Source organism: Lissotriton vulgaris, chromosome 2_2, assembly GCF_964263255.1.
Source record: "Lissotriton vulgaris chromosome 2_2, aLisVul1.2, whole genome shotgun sequence".
NCBI lineage: Eukaryota > Metazoa > Chordata > Amphibia > Caudata > Salamandridae > Lissotriton > Lissotriton vulgaris.
Window position 1 is genome coordinate 331,334,864 of NC_141688.1, and position 15,157 is coordinate 331,350,020.

Genomic DNA, 15,157 nt, shown 5'->3' on the forward strand with positions numbered 1-15,157 from the left:
AGCGGGAAATGACTGTCTGAGGGGCTCGCTCCACAACAGACATTAGCAATAGATTTGTTTTCCGCCCGTGTTTGTGAGACGCAGCGCACTATCGGGCCATTTGAAGGACTTTGTGTCAGGGACAGGAAGCAAAATGAGTGGCGTGCTGACCAAGCATATCTGGTAAGGCGGCTTTGCAGATGAGCGAAGCTCGCGCTGTTTAAGAGGATGCAATTACTTTCGAACTTTGTGCGCGCGTGGAGCAATCTGATGGCTTGTGGGCGTCGTTAAAATCCAATAAATGTATTAGTGGATTTTCAAAACCTGTCTTTATTTTGAAACTAATGGCTGTGACATCCTTTGAAGTGGATGCCGGCTTGTGCCCTCTGGCTGCGATTCGTCTTTGCATCGTCTCCAGCGTGACATCGATGCCCAAGAACTCGCCCACCTGCACACCAAAAGCATCGCATGGGGATTGGTCAGGAGAATGTATGACGAACCTACTGTGACTCGATTGCCGCAGCCTAACCTGCCTGAAGCACGTTTTCTTTACAGCCAATAAGGGAGGAAGTTAAAGGCTTGTTTGTTTATTTTACCCGCCGTGTCTCTGCTGCTTCCCCCTGTCCTGTCTCTCCTCCTCTCCCTCTCTATACCCTCCCCCTCCCCCCCACCACTCCCATCAAGTCCCTCTGGCCCTTCCCTCCTCCCCGGACCCCTCCTCCCCTGCCCCCTCCACCCTTTCTTGTTACCACTTGTAAAGAGAAAGCGGGCCCATTCACAGTATGGCGTGCAGGCACAGGCTCCACTTTGGGGTCGACCAGATCCACCCAATCTGTTTAATCCTGGCGGCAAGCGGTTGGTGTGTCGCAGGGGTCTCCACAGGTCTCACCAGGTAGGGTTTACCACTGACCGCAGTTCCAGGACGCGTTCAACTTGTTTATTTTTTTTTATCGGGAATGCTTCTTGTCAGAGGATTTAGCTCTTCAAGTTAAATCTCGATGTTATTCAAATATATTGTTACTTGGTTTACTTGCTTTAATTAAATATTGCATATTCTAATTGAACAGTGCCACTGCTTCCAAAAATCAGGTGGACTTTGAAGACTTTTAGGAACCAATTTTATTTTGAATGCACACCGCATAAAAATTAGGGGCACATAAGAAATGTGATACTGCATTTAATCACTGTATACCGACACAAAATGCCACATTTAAGTATTCCTGTCGATGACATGTGGTCAGGCACCCTCAACCCCTCACCCTCACTCACCCTCAACCCCTCACCCACACTCACCCTCACTCACCCTCACCCTCACTCACCCTCACTCACCCTCACTCACCCTCACTCACCCTCACTCACCCTCACTCACCCTCACTCACCCTCACTCACCCTCACTCACCCTCACTCACCCTCACTCACCCTCACCCACCCTCACCCACCCTCACCCTCACCCCCTCAACCCCTCAACCCCTCACTCACCCTCAACCCCTCACCCTCAACCCCTCACTCACCCTCACCCTCAACCCCTCAGCCTCACCCTCACCCTCACTCACCCTCAACCCCTCAGCCTCACCCTCACCCTCACTCACCCTCAACCCCTCAGCCTCACCCTCACCCTCACTCACCCTCAACCCCTCAGCCTCACCCTCACCCTCACTCACCCTCAACCCCTCACCCTCACTCACCCTCAACCTCATGCTAAAGATTTACAAAAAAAACCATTAACAATTCTAAAAGCACTAACTCTAATGCTGCGAGACCTATTGCATTTCTAATGCTTGTTTTGCTATTCCTCTGCATGTTGACTTTACAATGTCTATGCAGCAAGAACAGATGCTAAGGGAATTAAACCATGTTTTACTCAACTTTGTTTTTAAATGTTTTAGTAACCCTGCCGGGCAGTGGAGCCAGGTGTTTGTTTTGCCCCTGCCGGAGGAGGAGGTGAATATTAGTGACGAGCAAGACCCCAGGGTGAGTATCGAAATATTTGAATAGAGTTTAATGAAGCTTCGTGCTAGTTCCCTTCTGACTCCTTTCTTCTTACAAGTCCCTGTCCCAGAGTCCCTGTCCCAGAGTCCCTGTCCCAGAGTCCCTGTCCCAGAGTCCCTGTCCCAGAGTCCCTGTCCCAGAGTCCCTGCGATTGACGCACAGACACTAGAAGTGTAGTCTCAGCACAGATCTTTTACAGTCACCTGGGAGAGCCCCATCTACCTTTTCCACCCACCAACTAGGTATATGTTGTGGACTTTTTTTCTAGATCCGTAATGTGGAGTTCTTCAGTGTGACCCGGATTGCCAGGAGTTTCAGACCCACCCTTTCCCTCTGAACAGAACAAGGCCCTTCTAACATTGCACCATCTGTGGTTACAAGAGTCCATGAGAATTGAGGCTTGAAATCCACTTCTCGCTTCCGCTCCCCGCCCTTTACCCATGTATGTTCAGTACAAGGAGAGCTGCACCCCTTTGGGGCAGTTATTTATTGCTACAGCACCTCGTTAGACATTCACCACCCAGGCTTCCCTTTCTCGTCCAATTGGCTTCTTTCAAACTCTGACAGGAGATCAGCTTTGCCAACCCCTACACCACCACCATCACGAGTACCCACATTCACCACAGATGTCCTTTAGCTGCAGTACTGTTGAATTCCACTTCATTGACTGTCTCCTGTCTGTCGCTTGCCTCTTTTGTTGTTTTGCGAGAGAGTAGTCAACGCTTACTCCGGTGAGAAGCGGGTTATAAACTCTGGTACAATGTGATGCCTTCTTTAGGTTGTAATGCAGTCAAAGGTTACTAGCAATTAACTTTTAGGACTAATGTCCACTGCTGATGTCCAAGGGCTGCCGGAACTGGTGCACATCAAACTGGATAACCGGAAAGAACCAGCAGTATTACGCATTAGATATATTGTATTATATCATTAGTTGCTCTCAAAGGTTTGCGATTCTGATGGTCCGACCCGCTGAACCAGTCATCCACATCTGTGAATGGAGACACCAGTGGCCACACCTCGACTTAGCGTTCGTAGTGTTCACTCCTGGTCTCTCTTGCTTCTGCTCAGTTGAGGCTTTCTTGGATTACTGGTTGTCAGTCAAACGGTCCTCTTTGTAGTGTTTGGAATCAGCAGACTTGATCACTGTTAATATCAGGTCACTCCTAGAAGTACTTGTGCAAACTGATAGGTGGTCATCTTGCTTTAAGTCAAGTCATAAGGCGCCTTTCTGTCTTTTTTTTGTGTTTTTAAAAAAAAAACATTTTTTATTGATTTTTAAACTTTTTAGAATCAGACCTAACTTTGCATACATTACATTACATTACAAATAAGACAATTATATATAAACATTTAAAATGCACAGTTTTCAGTCCGTCATTACATGCCCGCGGTCCCCCTTTTTTGACATTTCCAGTTCCGCCATTGGTGAAACACAGTTCTCCTCTGTACGCGTTCCACTGCCCCACTTTTTGTCCCACTTTTTAAGACAGCCCCTGGATTTGTAGACCTCTTTTTCAGCAATCATGCGCTTGTCCATTTCCTCCACCCAACCTATTGTCAATGGTCATTCTGCTGCCCCCATTTCATAGTGATTGTTCTTTTCACTAATGTGTAGCCCTACGTGGCTAATTGCTGCTCTATTTCTGTGAGGTCACTGGCCTCCCAAATATTTAGAATCCCCATTGGTGGTGGTAGGGTAATTTGTTTCCCTAGTGCGTCTTACATCTTCATTGTGGCCCTCTCCCACAAGGGGTGTATTTGGGGGCAGTACCATAGAACATGATAAATTGTTGCTTCTTGGTAACACTCGCGTAGACCGAGTGAGTCTTGCCTTGTTCCTATTTTGGCTAGAGTTCCACCTGTGAGGCATGCTCTGTGTAAAATGTTCAATTGAACGAATCGAAAACTATGATTTATGTCTGCCTCTCTGGGGACATCAATGCGCTCTGCCAGTCATCGTCCAGCTGCCCCAAGTCTGCCCGCCAGTGGTTTGTGAGAGTGCGGAAGGGGTCTGGTAAATTATTGCACAATTTACGATATGTGAGGGAAATGGCTTTGTCTAGGGTAGGCTCTCATAACAGCCGGTCCTCTAAGGGATATGAGTCCGGCACTTTTGTCATGTCTGCGAGTGCTGTCTTAAGAACAAGGCAAATCTGTAAATATCGAAATATCTCACTGTGTGCTAGTTCGTGTTTTGCTTGTAATTCCTTGAATGTAAGGATCTTACCCCTGTGTATAAGATCTCCTATGGTGGACTGTCCAACGGTGTCACATTTGTGAAAACCCATATGGTGACAAAGCAACCCCAGCTGTTGAGAGGACACAACGGCGTAGCTTTTGCCCGCACCCTTGTCCATCCCAGACGTTTAGTTGCTTGATGCCAGATGGTTACCGTTTGAGCCATAGGGCCCAGATGTCTGCCCCTGTGGACCTTGGTGTATAGGGCCCTCAGACACCCCTCTCGTCCCGTCTGATATCTTTCTAGTCTGTATGCTGGGTCCGTCGGGGAGCGGTACAGCCAGTGATTTATCGCCACCAATTGTGATGCCCAATATTAGTCGTCAATTTCCCTAAAGCTATGCGCGGTGTACCTCCATCCCACAATAGTGTGCGGACCTCGCCCTCCTCGCTGTTAAAATAATAGTCAGCATCCGGTATGAACAATTCTGGAGAATAGAGTAATCACGGTAGAGCCAACATTTTAAATAGGGACGCTCGACCTAGTAATGACAGTGCCAGCGATCTCCAATGTTTGACATCTTGATGGAACCTTTTTAGGAGACTGCTAAGTTCTGGTCATAAAAAAAGACCCCTGAGGGCTGCAGCACTTAATGTGCCACCCTCAGGGGCCCTGTACCCTGACACACACATCTTGCATTTGCAGGCTGAGTGCCTAAGTACAGAACTAAACCAAGAGTCGACAAGGCACATATCCCTGTGTGCCATGCCCACAGAACCCACTGCCCTGGCATACCTCAGTCACCCCTCTAGCTGGGTGCCCTATTCCAGAGGTGTGGGCACAGGTGCATGAACCATGTGCCCCTACAGTACCCAGGGCCATTCCTGGGCACTGTAAGTGCAGTGATGCCATTAAGAGTATATGGTGCCTGGGAGGTTGTCATTACGAACTCCACAGCACCATAATGGCTACACTGAAGACTGACAAGTTTGGTACCAAACTTCTCAGCACATTAAACCCGCACTGATGCCAGTGTGGGATTTAATGTAAAAATGCACCAGAGGGCATCTTGGAGATGCCCTCTGAAATCCTAACCTACAATCCAGGTCTGGGCTGGGTGGCTGCAGAGGCACACAGCAGACATGTTGCTGGACCCCTGGGTGGAGAGCTCCCCGCTCTCCTGGGTCTGCAACAATGCACATCCTGGGCGAGGTGCTAGGTCTCCGCCCCCAGGATGGGCAGGGGGAAGCTTCAAAGGCATGCCGCCTCTGTGAGCTTCTCCAGACCATTTGCTGTACCCAGCAACGGGCCCCCACCAGTTCTAACCTCCACTCTGGCGGGAAGACTGGCGGGAAAAACTACATCAGGAAGCAGGTGTGCCAGCCTGTGCCAACCCCACCCCTCAGGTCAGGGAGACCAGGTGAAGCACGACCCCGGGCTCCAGCCATTTTGTAGATGGGGAGCCCTGCCCAATCCCAGCTAGGCTCCTGCCCCCCTCCCACAGGAGTGGAGCAGGCTAGGGGGTGTACTCACCCCAAGACAGGGACCCATTGATCCCTGCCCTTGCCCTACCTGTAACGCCCCTAAATTCAGTATTTAGGGGCTCGCTGACCCTTCCTTCCTCAGATCCCTATATGGAAAGATCAAGAGGAAGAAGACCCGCCGTGCAGCTGCTAACAGGGCGACCACAACTGCCTTGGCTCGAGCCTGCAGCCTTTGTTCCTTTTTGACCTTTCCCATTGGATAACATGGAGTGCCCGATGACTCAAGAGCACCCTGCACCCAGCCGCCCGAGTGCCGCTGGCTGTGACCTTTGTCCTATCCTACTCCCATCCCCCCCCACCCTTGCACTGAGCAAGTGACTAGGAGCCCAGCTCCCACAGCCACGTGGCCTGCTAGCCAGCAGCCACCAATCGGAGGCCACCTTTCCCTCATTGGATATCATTGGCCCTACACACCTCTGCACCCGACCGGCCCTGCGCTGCTGGGGCGGAACAGACTGTACTTACCTGACCCTGGGGGACCCCCGAGTCCATACCCGGAACCTTACCTTCACCAGCAAAGTACTCACCTGGAAACCGGTAACTCACTTAACCTGCCATTGGATAACATTGACCAATTCTGACTCGAAAATGTTTTAAGTGTGAAGTTTTGAAAACTGCAAATATTCATATAAAATCAGCCGAAGTCCGAATTCGGAAGTACTCACCTGCAAGCAGGCGAGAAGCCAGTACTGTACCTTGCAGCCCAGTACTGAACCGCAAACGTAATCCTTACCGGGTTTGCTAGTAATCTGCATTTTCTCAATAGGAATCCATTGTATGCTTTAGTATGAAATTTCTTCTAAGTGCCTACTTTTGAAAACTTTAAATACTCTTTAAAAATCATACGAAATACTGAAACGCAATTACCTTCCTGTTTTGAGTTAAGACCCCACTGCTGGCCCTAGGATCTAAGTACTGGATTACAAAAGTAATGCGATCATACTTTACCTGCAACCTGAAATTTCTCCCATTGAATAACATTGCCAGATTGTCATTGAAAAGTTTCTAAGTGTGAACTTTTAAAACAGCTTTATATTCCTGAAAATTCACCACAGTAACCAAAACGTTTTTGCTAATCTGGTTTCAGCTTAGACCCCAGGACTAAATCTAGGATCTAGTCCTGGAACTACTAAAGTAGTACTGTAATCAACTGTACTTGTATGGTAACATTCCATTGAGCACAATCCTAAAGTGTGTCTAGACTTGTGTTGCCTTCAGCAACCCTGTATCTATTGTGTTCACAAACTTTATTGCTTCCTTGCAAAGTAATTACATGAGATTACTGCTATCTAGAAAAGTATATTTTTATGCATGTTGGTTCTAAAAATAAAACATCTATATCTTTGGATATAAAAGCAATTGGCCTGGAGTTCAGTCCTTGAGTGTGTGAAACCTTTTGCTGACTGAGTGTGTACAACAAATGCTTTGCACTGTCCTCTGATACTGCCTTACTGCTCGACCAAGCTACCACTTTGGAGAGTAAGGTCAGTCCTGACTTTAACCTCTGTTATACCTCTGGGGTTTGTGGACTCTATACACACTGTACTTCATTATAGTCCAGTATATATCGAGCCACTTTCTCACACCAGATGGGACGCTAAAAGTTTTGCTAGAATTTTGGCCTCCAAATTGATCAAGGAAATTGGCCTATAGGATCTGCAACTGTTCGCTGGTTTCCCGGGCTTTCAGATTACTAAAATGGAAGCTAATCTTTGATCGTCTGGCAGAATTCCTTTCTCCAAGCTTTCTTTATACAAATGTTTAAGATATGGTGCCACCCGTAGGGCCATCGATTTAAGGAACTCAATTGGAATCCCGTTGGGCCCCATTGCCTTTACTGACTGGATGCTGAGTATGGCTTTACATATTTTGTCATCTATGTCTGCTTCTAGCTTAGCTCTGTCTTCGTCTGACAATGTGGGTAAATTTATGTCTGCCAACAGTTAACGTGAGTCTTCGGATGTATAGGTGGTGGAGGAGGTGTACACCGCCTCCAGGTGATCCGCAAATGCCTCCGCTACGTCTTGGGGATCGGAGATCTGTTTTTTCTCCGTTAACGGATAGTTCGGGTAATCACCGATCTCCCTGTTCCTTCTCTCTAGCCAGGCAAGCATTTTCCCGGCTCTATCTCCCATTTCGTAAACCCTATGACGCGCGTGAAGTAGTTTCACCTGGGTTTTTTCCCGCGCCATAGTTTTATACTCCAGTTGCTTAATTATTAAGCTAGTTGTAGGCGCTCACTCTCGAGTTGTTAAGACACCTGTCTGGATATAATACTAGTATGGAGGGAAAATGGCAACCATGCAGGAGTTCCCTCCTGGATCTTGTGAACTTCTCCCAAGTACTGGCCCACAATCCTTCTCGCTGCCAAATACAAAGATGAAGCCTGTACTGGTTGAGCAGCGCCTACTTTGATGGCAAAAGCTGAACTATCAGACAATCTGAGGGAAAATGTAGGCACAAAAGCTCTTTCCATTTCTGAGGGAGCCTTTTTCAGCTGTTCACAGTGTTGGTAGGAAACACAGGCAAGCCGTTTGAGCTGTTACGTTTTTTCTATCTGTTTGTTCGAGACATACAAGTTGTAGATCACATGCTTTAGCATAGATCGCCATCTGGCGTTGGGTCCGGATGTTTGCACTTTGTTTTTGTTCGAAGAACTCTTGTAGTCACGAGGTAGGTGACTCCTCCTTTCGGTGATTGTGTGCATGGGCATCGACTCCATCCTTCGATTGTTTTTTTCTGCCATCGGGTTCGGGTGTGTATTGCTGCGCTCCGGTTCGGTACAGTTTTCGGACCCCTTGGACATGCAATCCACTACCCTTGAAGGTATTATCGATCACGGTTCCTCATTCGACGCACGTCTCACTTCGAAAAACTTTCCATCGGAAAACTTGAGGCAGGCCGTTTGGCCTACCTGTGCTGACCACGCTAGCAGTCGATGGAACCGACTCCATTTAAGCTATGTCCAGGGGGTCGTGCTACATTTCCACGCACCGACTTGCACAAAGTTTCCAAACTCTGCTTGTCCCCGGAACACGACAAAAAGGACTTTGACACGTGTCGATCATTCTGATTGAAAAAGATCGTCGGCCTCGGCTCAGCGAAATGCAGCATCAGAGCGACTCTATTTCGAGCATCTTTGGAGAAGATTCTGGTATCCAATATCCAGCTCAAGAGCCAGAGGAAAAAGAGCAGATCTTCGTGTCCGAGGCCGCCTCGGACATGGAAGAAGAGGAAGACATCACTGCGGGTCAGCGTACCGTGAGTACAGATCCTCCTGTGCCCATTCCACATAAGGCAAATGCTCCGAGTCCTCCTTCGCCCTCAGGTTCAGGTCGGCACCGACAAAACATTCCTAATGCAACGCCCTCCGGTCCGGCTGGGTTCCAAAACCAAAAGTGAAGCCTTTTGTCTCTGGCTAGAGCCAGCCCTGTTCTGATGCCGAACCGACACCTTCGGCAACAAAACAGAAGACCAAGCATCTATCAGTCAACGTACCTTTGGGACCGAAGATTCCACCTTCGTCGCCGAAAAGCTCGTAGCTGAAACCTTCCTAGCCCAAAGATTTGGAGCAGATAAGACAAATATATTTAAACATTTAAAACACCCCTGGCCAAAGACTCGGAGCCGAAATCCTCAACGGCCAAAGGCTCGGAGCCGAAATCCTCAACGGCCAAAGGCTCGGAGCCGAAATCCTCAACGGCCAAAGGCTCGGAGCCGAAATCCTCAACGGCCAAAGGCTCGGAGCCGAAATCCTCAACGGCCAAAGGCTCGGAGCCGAAATCCTCAACGGCCAAAGGCTCGGAGCCGAAATCCTCGAAGGCCAAAGGCTCGGAGCCGAAATCCTCGAAGGCCAAAGGCTCGGAGCCGAAATCCTCGAAGGCCAAAGGCTCGTAGCCGGAATCCTCGAAGGCCAAAGGCTCGTAGCCGGAATCCTCGAAGGCCAAAGGCTCGTAGCCGGAATCCTCGAAGGCCAAAGGCTCGTAGCCGGAATCCTCGAAGGCCAAAGGCTCGTAGCCGAAATCCTCGAAGGCCAAAGGCTCGGAGCCGAAACCTTCAGCGCTGAAATCTCCATAGAAAGACAAAGACACTCTCCCCAAAGAGCCTCCATCTAATGAACCAACTTTCGACCCAAAACAGAAAAAGCTGGTTATAAACCCTAAAACAGGACATATTCAGGCAACCATTCCAAATAAACGGAAAGCTGACTTGCCAGAGCACTATCATCTCCCTCTTAAGAAGAATGTGGGCACTAACCCCTCTACTCCTTATATTCCACCTCCTTCTCCTCCTCCTAACCCGAACTTGCTCATTACAGCATTAAATTCACCACCAAGACCTTATACACCTGACCCACAGGATGATGAGGATCAAGACAGTGTCTCTTGGGAGGATTACCACACAGATCCAAATACAGATAATGACCCTGATTTGTATCCCTCCAGACCCTCCCCACCTGATGACAACTTTGGCTATCTCGAGCTCCTTAACAGGGCTGCTTATTATCATGGAGTAGAGCTTCATCGAGAGCCTTTAGAAGAGGATGATTTCCTCTTAGAGACACTTGCTTCCTCACAAAGAACTACTCGTACCATGCCATTGCTGAAAGGCATGTTAAAACAAACTGACAAGGGCTTTAAGGATCCTGTAAAGGCAAGAAGGATCTCCCCTAGAGTGGGTACAAAGTATAAATCGGCTTCTACCGATCCTATTTATATTAAAGGTCAGCTGCCTTTAGACTCTCTTGTAGACTCCAGCGCACGCAAGAGAGCGAACTCGCAGGTCGCAGGAGAGACCCCTCCTTCGGACCAGGAGTCCAAGCTTATTGATGCCTCAAGCAAAAGAGTAGCTTCCCAGGCAGCAAACAACGGGCGCATTGGCGTAAGAGCTGCTAGCTCGTTATGACAGGGCTCATTACGATGAACTAGAATAACTTATTACCAACTCCTCCATTAAATGTGTACTGGACTCGGCAGACACAGCAGCTCGCGCCATGAGCACTCGTACATTATTACGCAGACACGCTTGGCTTAATCTCAGTATTTAAGCCAGAGGTGCAAATTGAGATGTTGTCCTGCACATGTGTGGAAGAAGTGAGCAAGGACGGGAGTGCTGTAAAATTGCAAAATGTACAGTGGTGGAATTATGCCAGAGGGGTCAAAGTGAAGGTGTTTGAGACAGTGAGCGGGGAATCTGTGGATGGTAAAGTGATCAGTAGTCCTGTTCCGCCATCTTCTCTATTGAATAGACTGAGTGCAGAGTTCCTGACAGATTCAAGGATTATGTAATGTTTTAATGCATTGTTTCTGTTTTATATGCCTTGTTCCTGCTCCGGTTGTTTCCTTTTTAAAGTGTTATGTTTTAGTTGCTTTTCTCATTTTGTTATTATACTTTATTTTATATTTCTTGTTCTTTTGTTTTTCTAGTGTTTAGCATTGTCATTTTGTGGGTGGGGGCGAGGAAACCATTATGTATATTCTTTTGTTGTATTGTAAATGGGAGGTGTGTTGTGTCCTCGTCAGACAGGGCCGGAGGGGAGGGGGAGCTCGTGGACAGCCAGCTCGTGGCTCTTCACCAGTGTTCTCAGCTCGTGGGTGAGCGGACGGTTGGTGCCTTGACCTCGGAGGAGTTGTGGCTGTGCTCCTTGGCTGCTGCCTGTAACCTTACAAGAATAAACTGCAGTTGCACAGACCGTCTGCCATAGTATCCTTTTCAGCGTTACATTATGGCTACATGGTTGTCATGCTTGCTGGTGGTAGTCTGAGGAGTAACGGGGTTGTCCCCAGTTTTCCAATGTTTGCTCATCAACCTTCTTATTAATAGAACTTGTGGGTAGAGGGTATTAGATTAAGACCTTTGCTACAACTTTGATAAATCTTTACACACAGTGCTTTGAAATGGTAAATGCTTTGCTTAAAAGGTGTTGCTGCCTTCATCTTATGTTCTGTGGTCATGTTTTATTTCCAGGAAACCTATTTGGAGAGTCTCTTCACTCCAGGCCGTTTCACGAACGAAGCTCTTCTGAAAGCCTTGCAGGTCAGCAACGGGGTGGGAGGTGGGACAGGGTAGAGATGTTTGGGTATGATTAACATGTGCTGCACTTCTGTAATCTTCTTGAGTTCTTTTTTGCTTGTGTGTTGTTCAGAAATATTGTCGGGCAATCTTTGAGCCCGGGGTGGCTCTATCATTGAGCCCAGGGTGGCTCTATTCATTGAGCCCGGGGTGGCTCTATCCATTGAGCCCGGGGTGGCTCTATCCATTGAGCCCAGGGTGGCTCTATCCATTGAGCCCAGGGTGGCTCTATCCATTGAGCCCAGGGTGGCTCTATCCATTGAGCCCAGGGTGGCTCTATCCATTGAGCCCGGGGTGGCTCTATCCATTGAGCCCGGGGTGGCTCTATCCATTGAGCCCAGGGTGGCTCTTTCCATTGAGCCCAGGGTGGCTCTATCCTTAAGAGCCCAGGGTGGCTCTACTCATTGAGCCCAGGGTGGCTCTATCCATTGAGCCCAGGGTGGGTCTATCCATTGAGCCCAGGATGGCTCTATCCATTGAGCCCAGGGTGGCTCTATCCATTGAGCCCAGGGTGGCTCTATCCATTGAGCCCAGGGTGGCTCTATCCATTGAGCCCAGGGTGGCTCTATCCATTGAGCCCGGGGTGGCTCTATCCATTGAGTCCGGGGTGGCTCTATCCATTGAGCCCAGGGTGGCTCTATCCATTGAGCCCAGGGATGGCTCTATCCATTGAGCCCAGGGATGGCTCTATCCATTGAGCCCAGGGATGGCTCTATCCATTGAGCCCAGGGATGGCTCTATCCATTGAGCCCAGGGATGGCTCTACCCATTGAGCCCAGGGATGGCTCTATCCATTGAGCCCAGGGATGGCTCTATCCATTGAGCCCAGGGATGGCTCTATCCATTGAGCCCAGGGATGGCTCTATCCATTGAGCCCAGGGAGGGTCTATCCATTGAGCCCAGGATGGCTCTATCCATTGAGCCCAGGGTGGCTCTATCCATTGAGCCCAGGGTGGCTCTATCCATTGAGCCCAGGGTGGCTCTATCCATTGAGCCCAGGGTGGCTCTATCCATTGAGCCCAGGATGGCTCTATCCGCACTTTTGAATGTCTATCTCTTGAGCTTCAACTACACCACCGCTCATCCCTCCGATTCCATGTCATTTACCGCCCACCTGGTAGCGGCCCTTCGTTTATGGAGGAACTCACTGACTTCATCAGTGATGAATACTCGCAAAGTGACAATCAGATCTTCGTGGGTGACTTCAATCTCCACTGGGGCTCGCTGCAAGACTCTTCCGCGAACTTGCTGGCCACCTTCCTCTCTACAAACGATCTTATCCAACACTGCACAGAATCAAAACACTCTAAGGGCTCAATCCTGGACCTTGTTATTTCTAAAGCAGGCATGCTGGCTATCACTACCCCTATTCACGTAGACTGGTCTGCCCACCTCCTCATCCCATTCTCTCTTCACCTAGCACACTCTATAACTCTTGGCCAACCTAAGAGGGCTACCTCCTGGGTTCGAGGCATGTGGGCTGCTAAATTCATATCTTTGCATTAGATCGCCACCTAGTGTTGGGTCCGGATGATCGCACATTGTTGTCCTGGAAGAGTCTTCGAAGTATCCTGAGATGGGTGGCTCCTCCCCTGGACTACAGTGCGCATGGGCATCGGCTCCATCCCCAGATTGTTTTTTTCCGCCATTGGGTTCGGATGCGGTCTCGACGTCTCTCCGTCGGAACCGAATAAACATCATTTTTTACGGCCAAAAGGCTTTGGGTTCTTTACGTCGGTATTGTTTGCGTACGGTCTCGAGTTCCTTCCGTCTCTCGGAGCCGGAATCACCGGAGTTTTCTTACAACTCTTCGGACATCGAGGCCTCCTCATCGCGACTCGACACTAAGTTCCCAACATGGAGCGGAGTCCGTTTAAACTCTGTCCGCTCTGTGGGTCCAAATACCCACATATAGATGTACACCCGGTCTGTAATAAGTGCCTTTCGCCAGACCATGACGAAGGAAGTTGCCGGGCCTGTGCGAAGTTCAGGTCGAAGAAAACTCTCACGATTCGGCGCGCGGTGCGCCTTGTGGCCAAACAGGCGGCCCCGGATCCAGATAACATCTTCGGCGACCAAGAAGAAGAGGACCAGAGCCATCATCTTCAAATCTCCCCGCCTGAGACGGAGGTCGAGGCCGATCCGGAATATGACGACGACGGAGTCGTGGGTCAGGGCCTTGAATACGTCGACGAGGTAGGGGACGACGTGATGGTTTATGGGGCCGAGGAAGATAGCTCAGGGGACGAGCTATGCCCCGAAGTTGAAGAACATCAGGAGGGGGTCGCGGGATCGCCTGTCGGCCTTACCCAAGACCCTGTAGCGCAAGCCACGGCCCCGCCTGTCGGCCCGGCCACGGACATACTTGCTGCGCCTAGGGTTTCGAAACCGAAACTGAAAGCAACGGTCTCGACTGCACCTAAAATGGCCGACCCGAAACCGAAACCGAAAGTGAAGGACTCGAACGTCCCTAAGATGGCGGTCGCAACGGCAAAAACAAGTAAACCGGCGGCCTCATCGACTCCGTCGACCTCCGGTCCGCAGAAGTCGAAGAAACACGGCGATTCCACAGGGTCGAAATCGGCGCCGGAGGAGAGATCCTCTAAGAAGGGTGGCACGCACAAGACAAGCGCGCCGGCGCCGGCGAAGCCTGCTAAAGCAACCGACACAGCACCGGCTCCAACGGGGACATCTGCGCATCGCTCCAGCTCGGGGTCGGCGCCGTCCATCCCTCCAAAAGACCAACGGAACGTCGCATCCGAAGGCAAGTCCACCTCGTCGGTGCCAAAGACATCGGTCACCGACGCATCTCTCGTGGCTGCTTCACTACAAAGAATTAAGGACAAGGTTTTTTCCTCGTCGACGCCAACGCCATCGACGCAGAAGGCGGCAGATGTCCCGGTCAAGCCGGCAAGCAAGCTCCTTTTCCTTCTACCGCCAAAAGTGGTGCCAAAGGCCTTTTCCTCGAAATCGACGCCAAAGAAGTCGGATTCTTCTACGGCGGGGACATCTTCGGGTCAAGTGCTCGACCCTGAAGAGGATTCGGAGTGTTTTATAGACGCGGACACGGGGAAGTTAACCCTTTATAAAAGGAAGATCACTTCGCAGCCGGTGGAATCCTACGTCATTCCCCTAAAGAAGAAGAAGTTTCCACAGGACGCCTCTGTCCTTATGGAACCTATTCCGCCTCCTCTGGGAAGGAGCCCAACACCGTCTCCAGACCACTCTGACAGTGGGGACTATGGTGAAGATGAACAATACACGTTCCCAGTAAATGAACCTGATGCACAGCCAGATTCTTATTATGGCATTGGGGAACAAGGCAACCAAGATGTGGGGCAAGACCCACAGTCCTTCAGTACACGTGCATCCCCTACGGAGGATTCTGCAGGTT

The 15,157-nt window shown here is 49.7% G+C and overlaps 1 protein-coding gene across 1 annotated transcript in view; it reads left to right on the plus strand.

The window, feature by feature from the left end:
• The window catches only part of NUP160 (nucleoporin 160), a 498,934-nt gene that overhangs the window by 58,582 nt on the left and 425,195 nt on the right, over positions 1-15,157 (plus strand). Inside the window, exons 10-11 of the mRNA XM_086959753.1 lie at positions 1,866-1,950; positions 11,659-11,727. Of these exons, the coding sequence (XP_086815879.1) occupies positions 1,866-1,950; positions 11,659-11,727 (154 nt within the window). The remainder of the gene's footprint in view (positions 1-1,865; positions 1,951-11,658; positions 11,728-15,157) is intronic.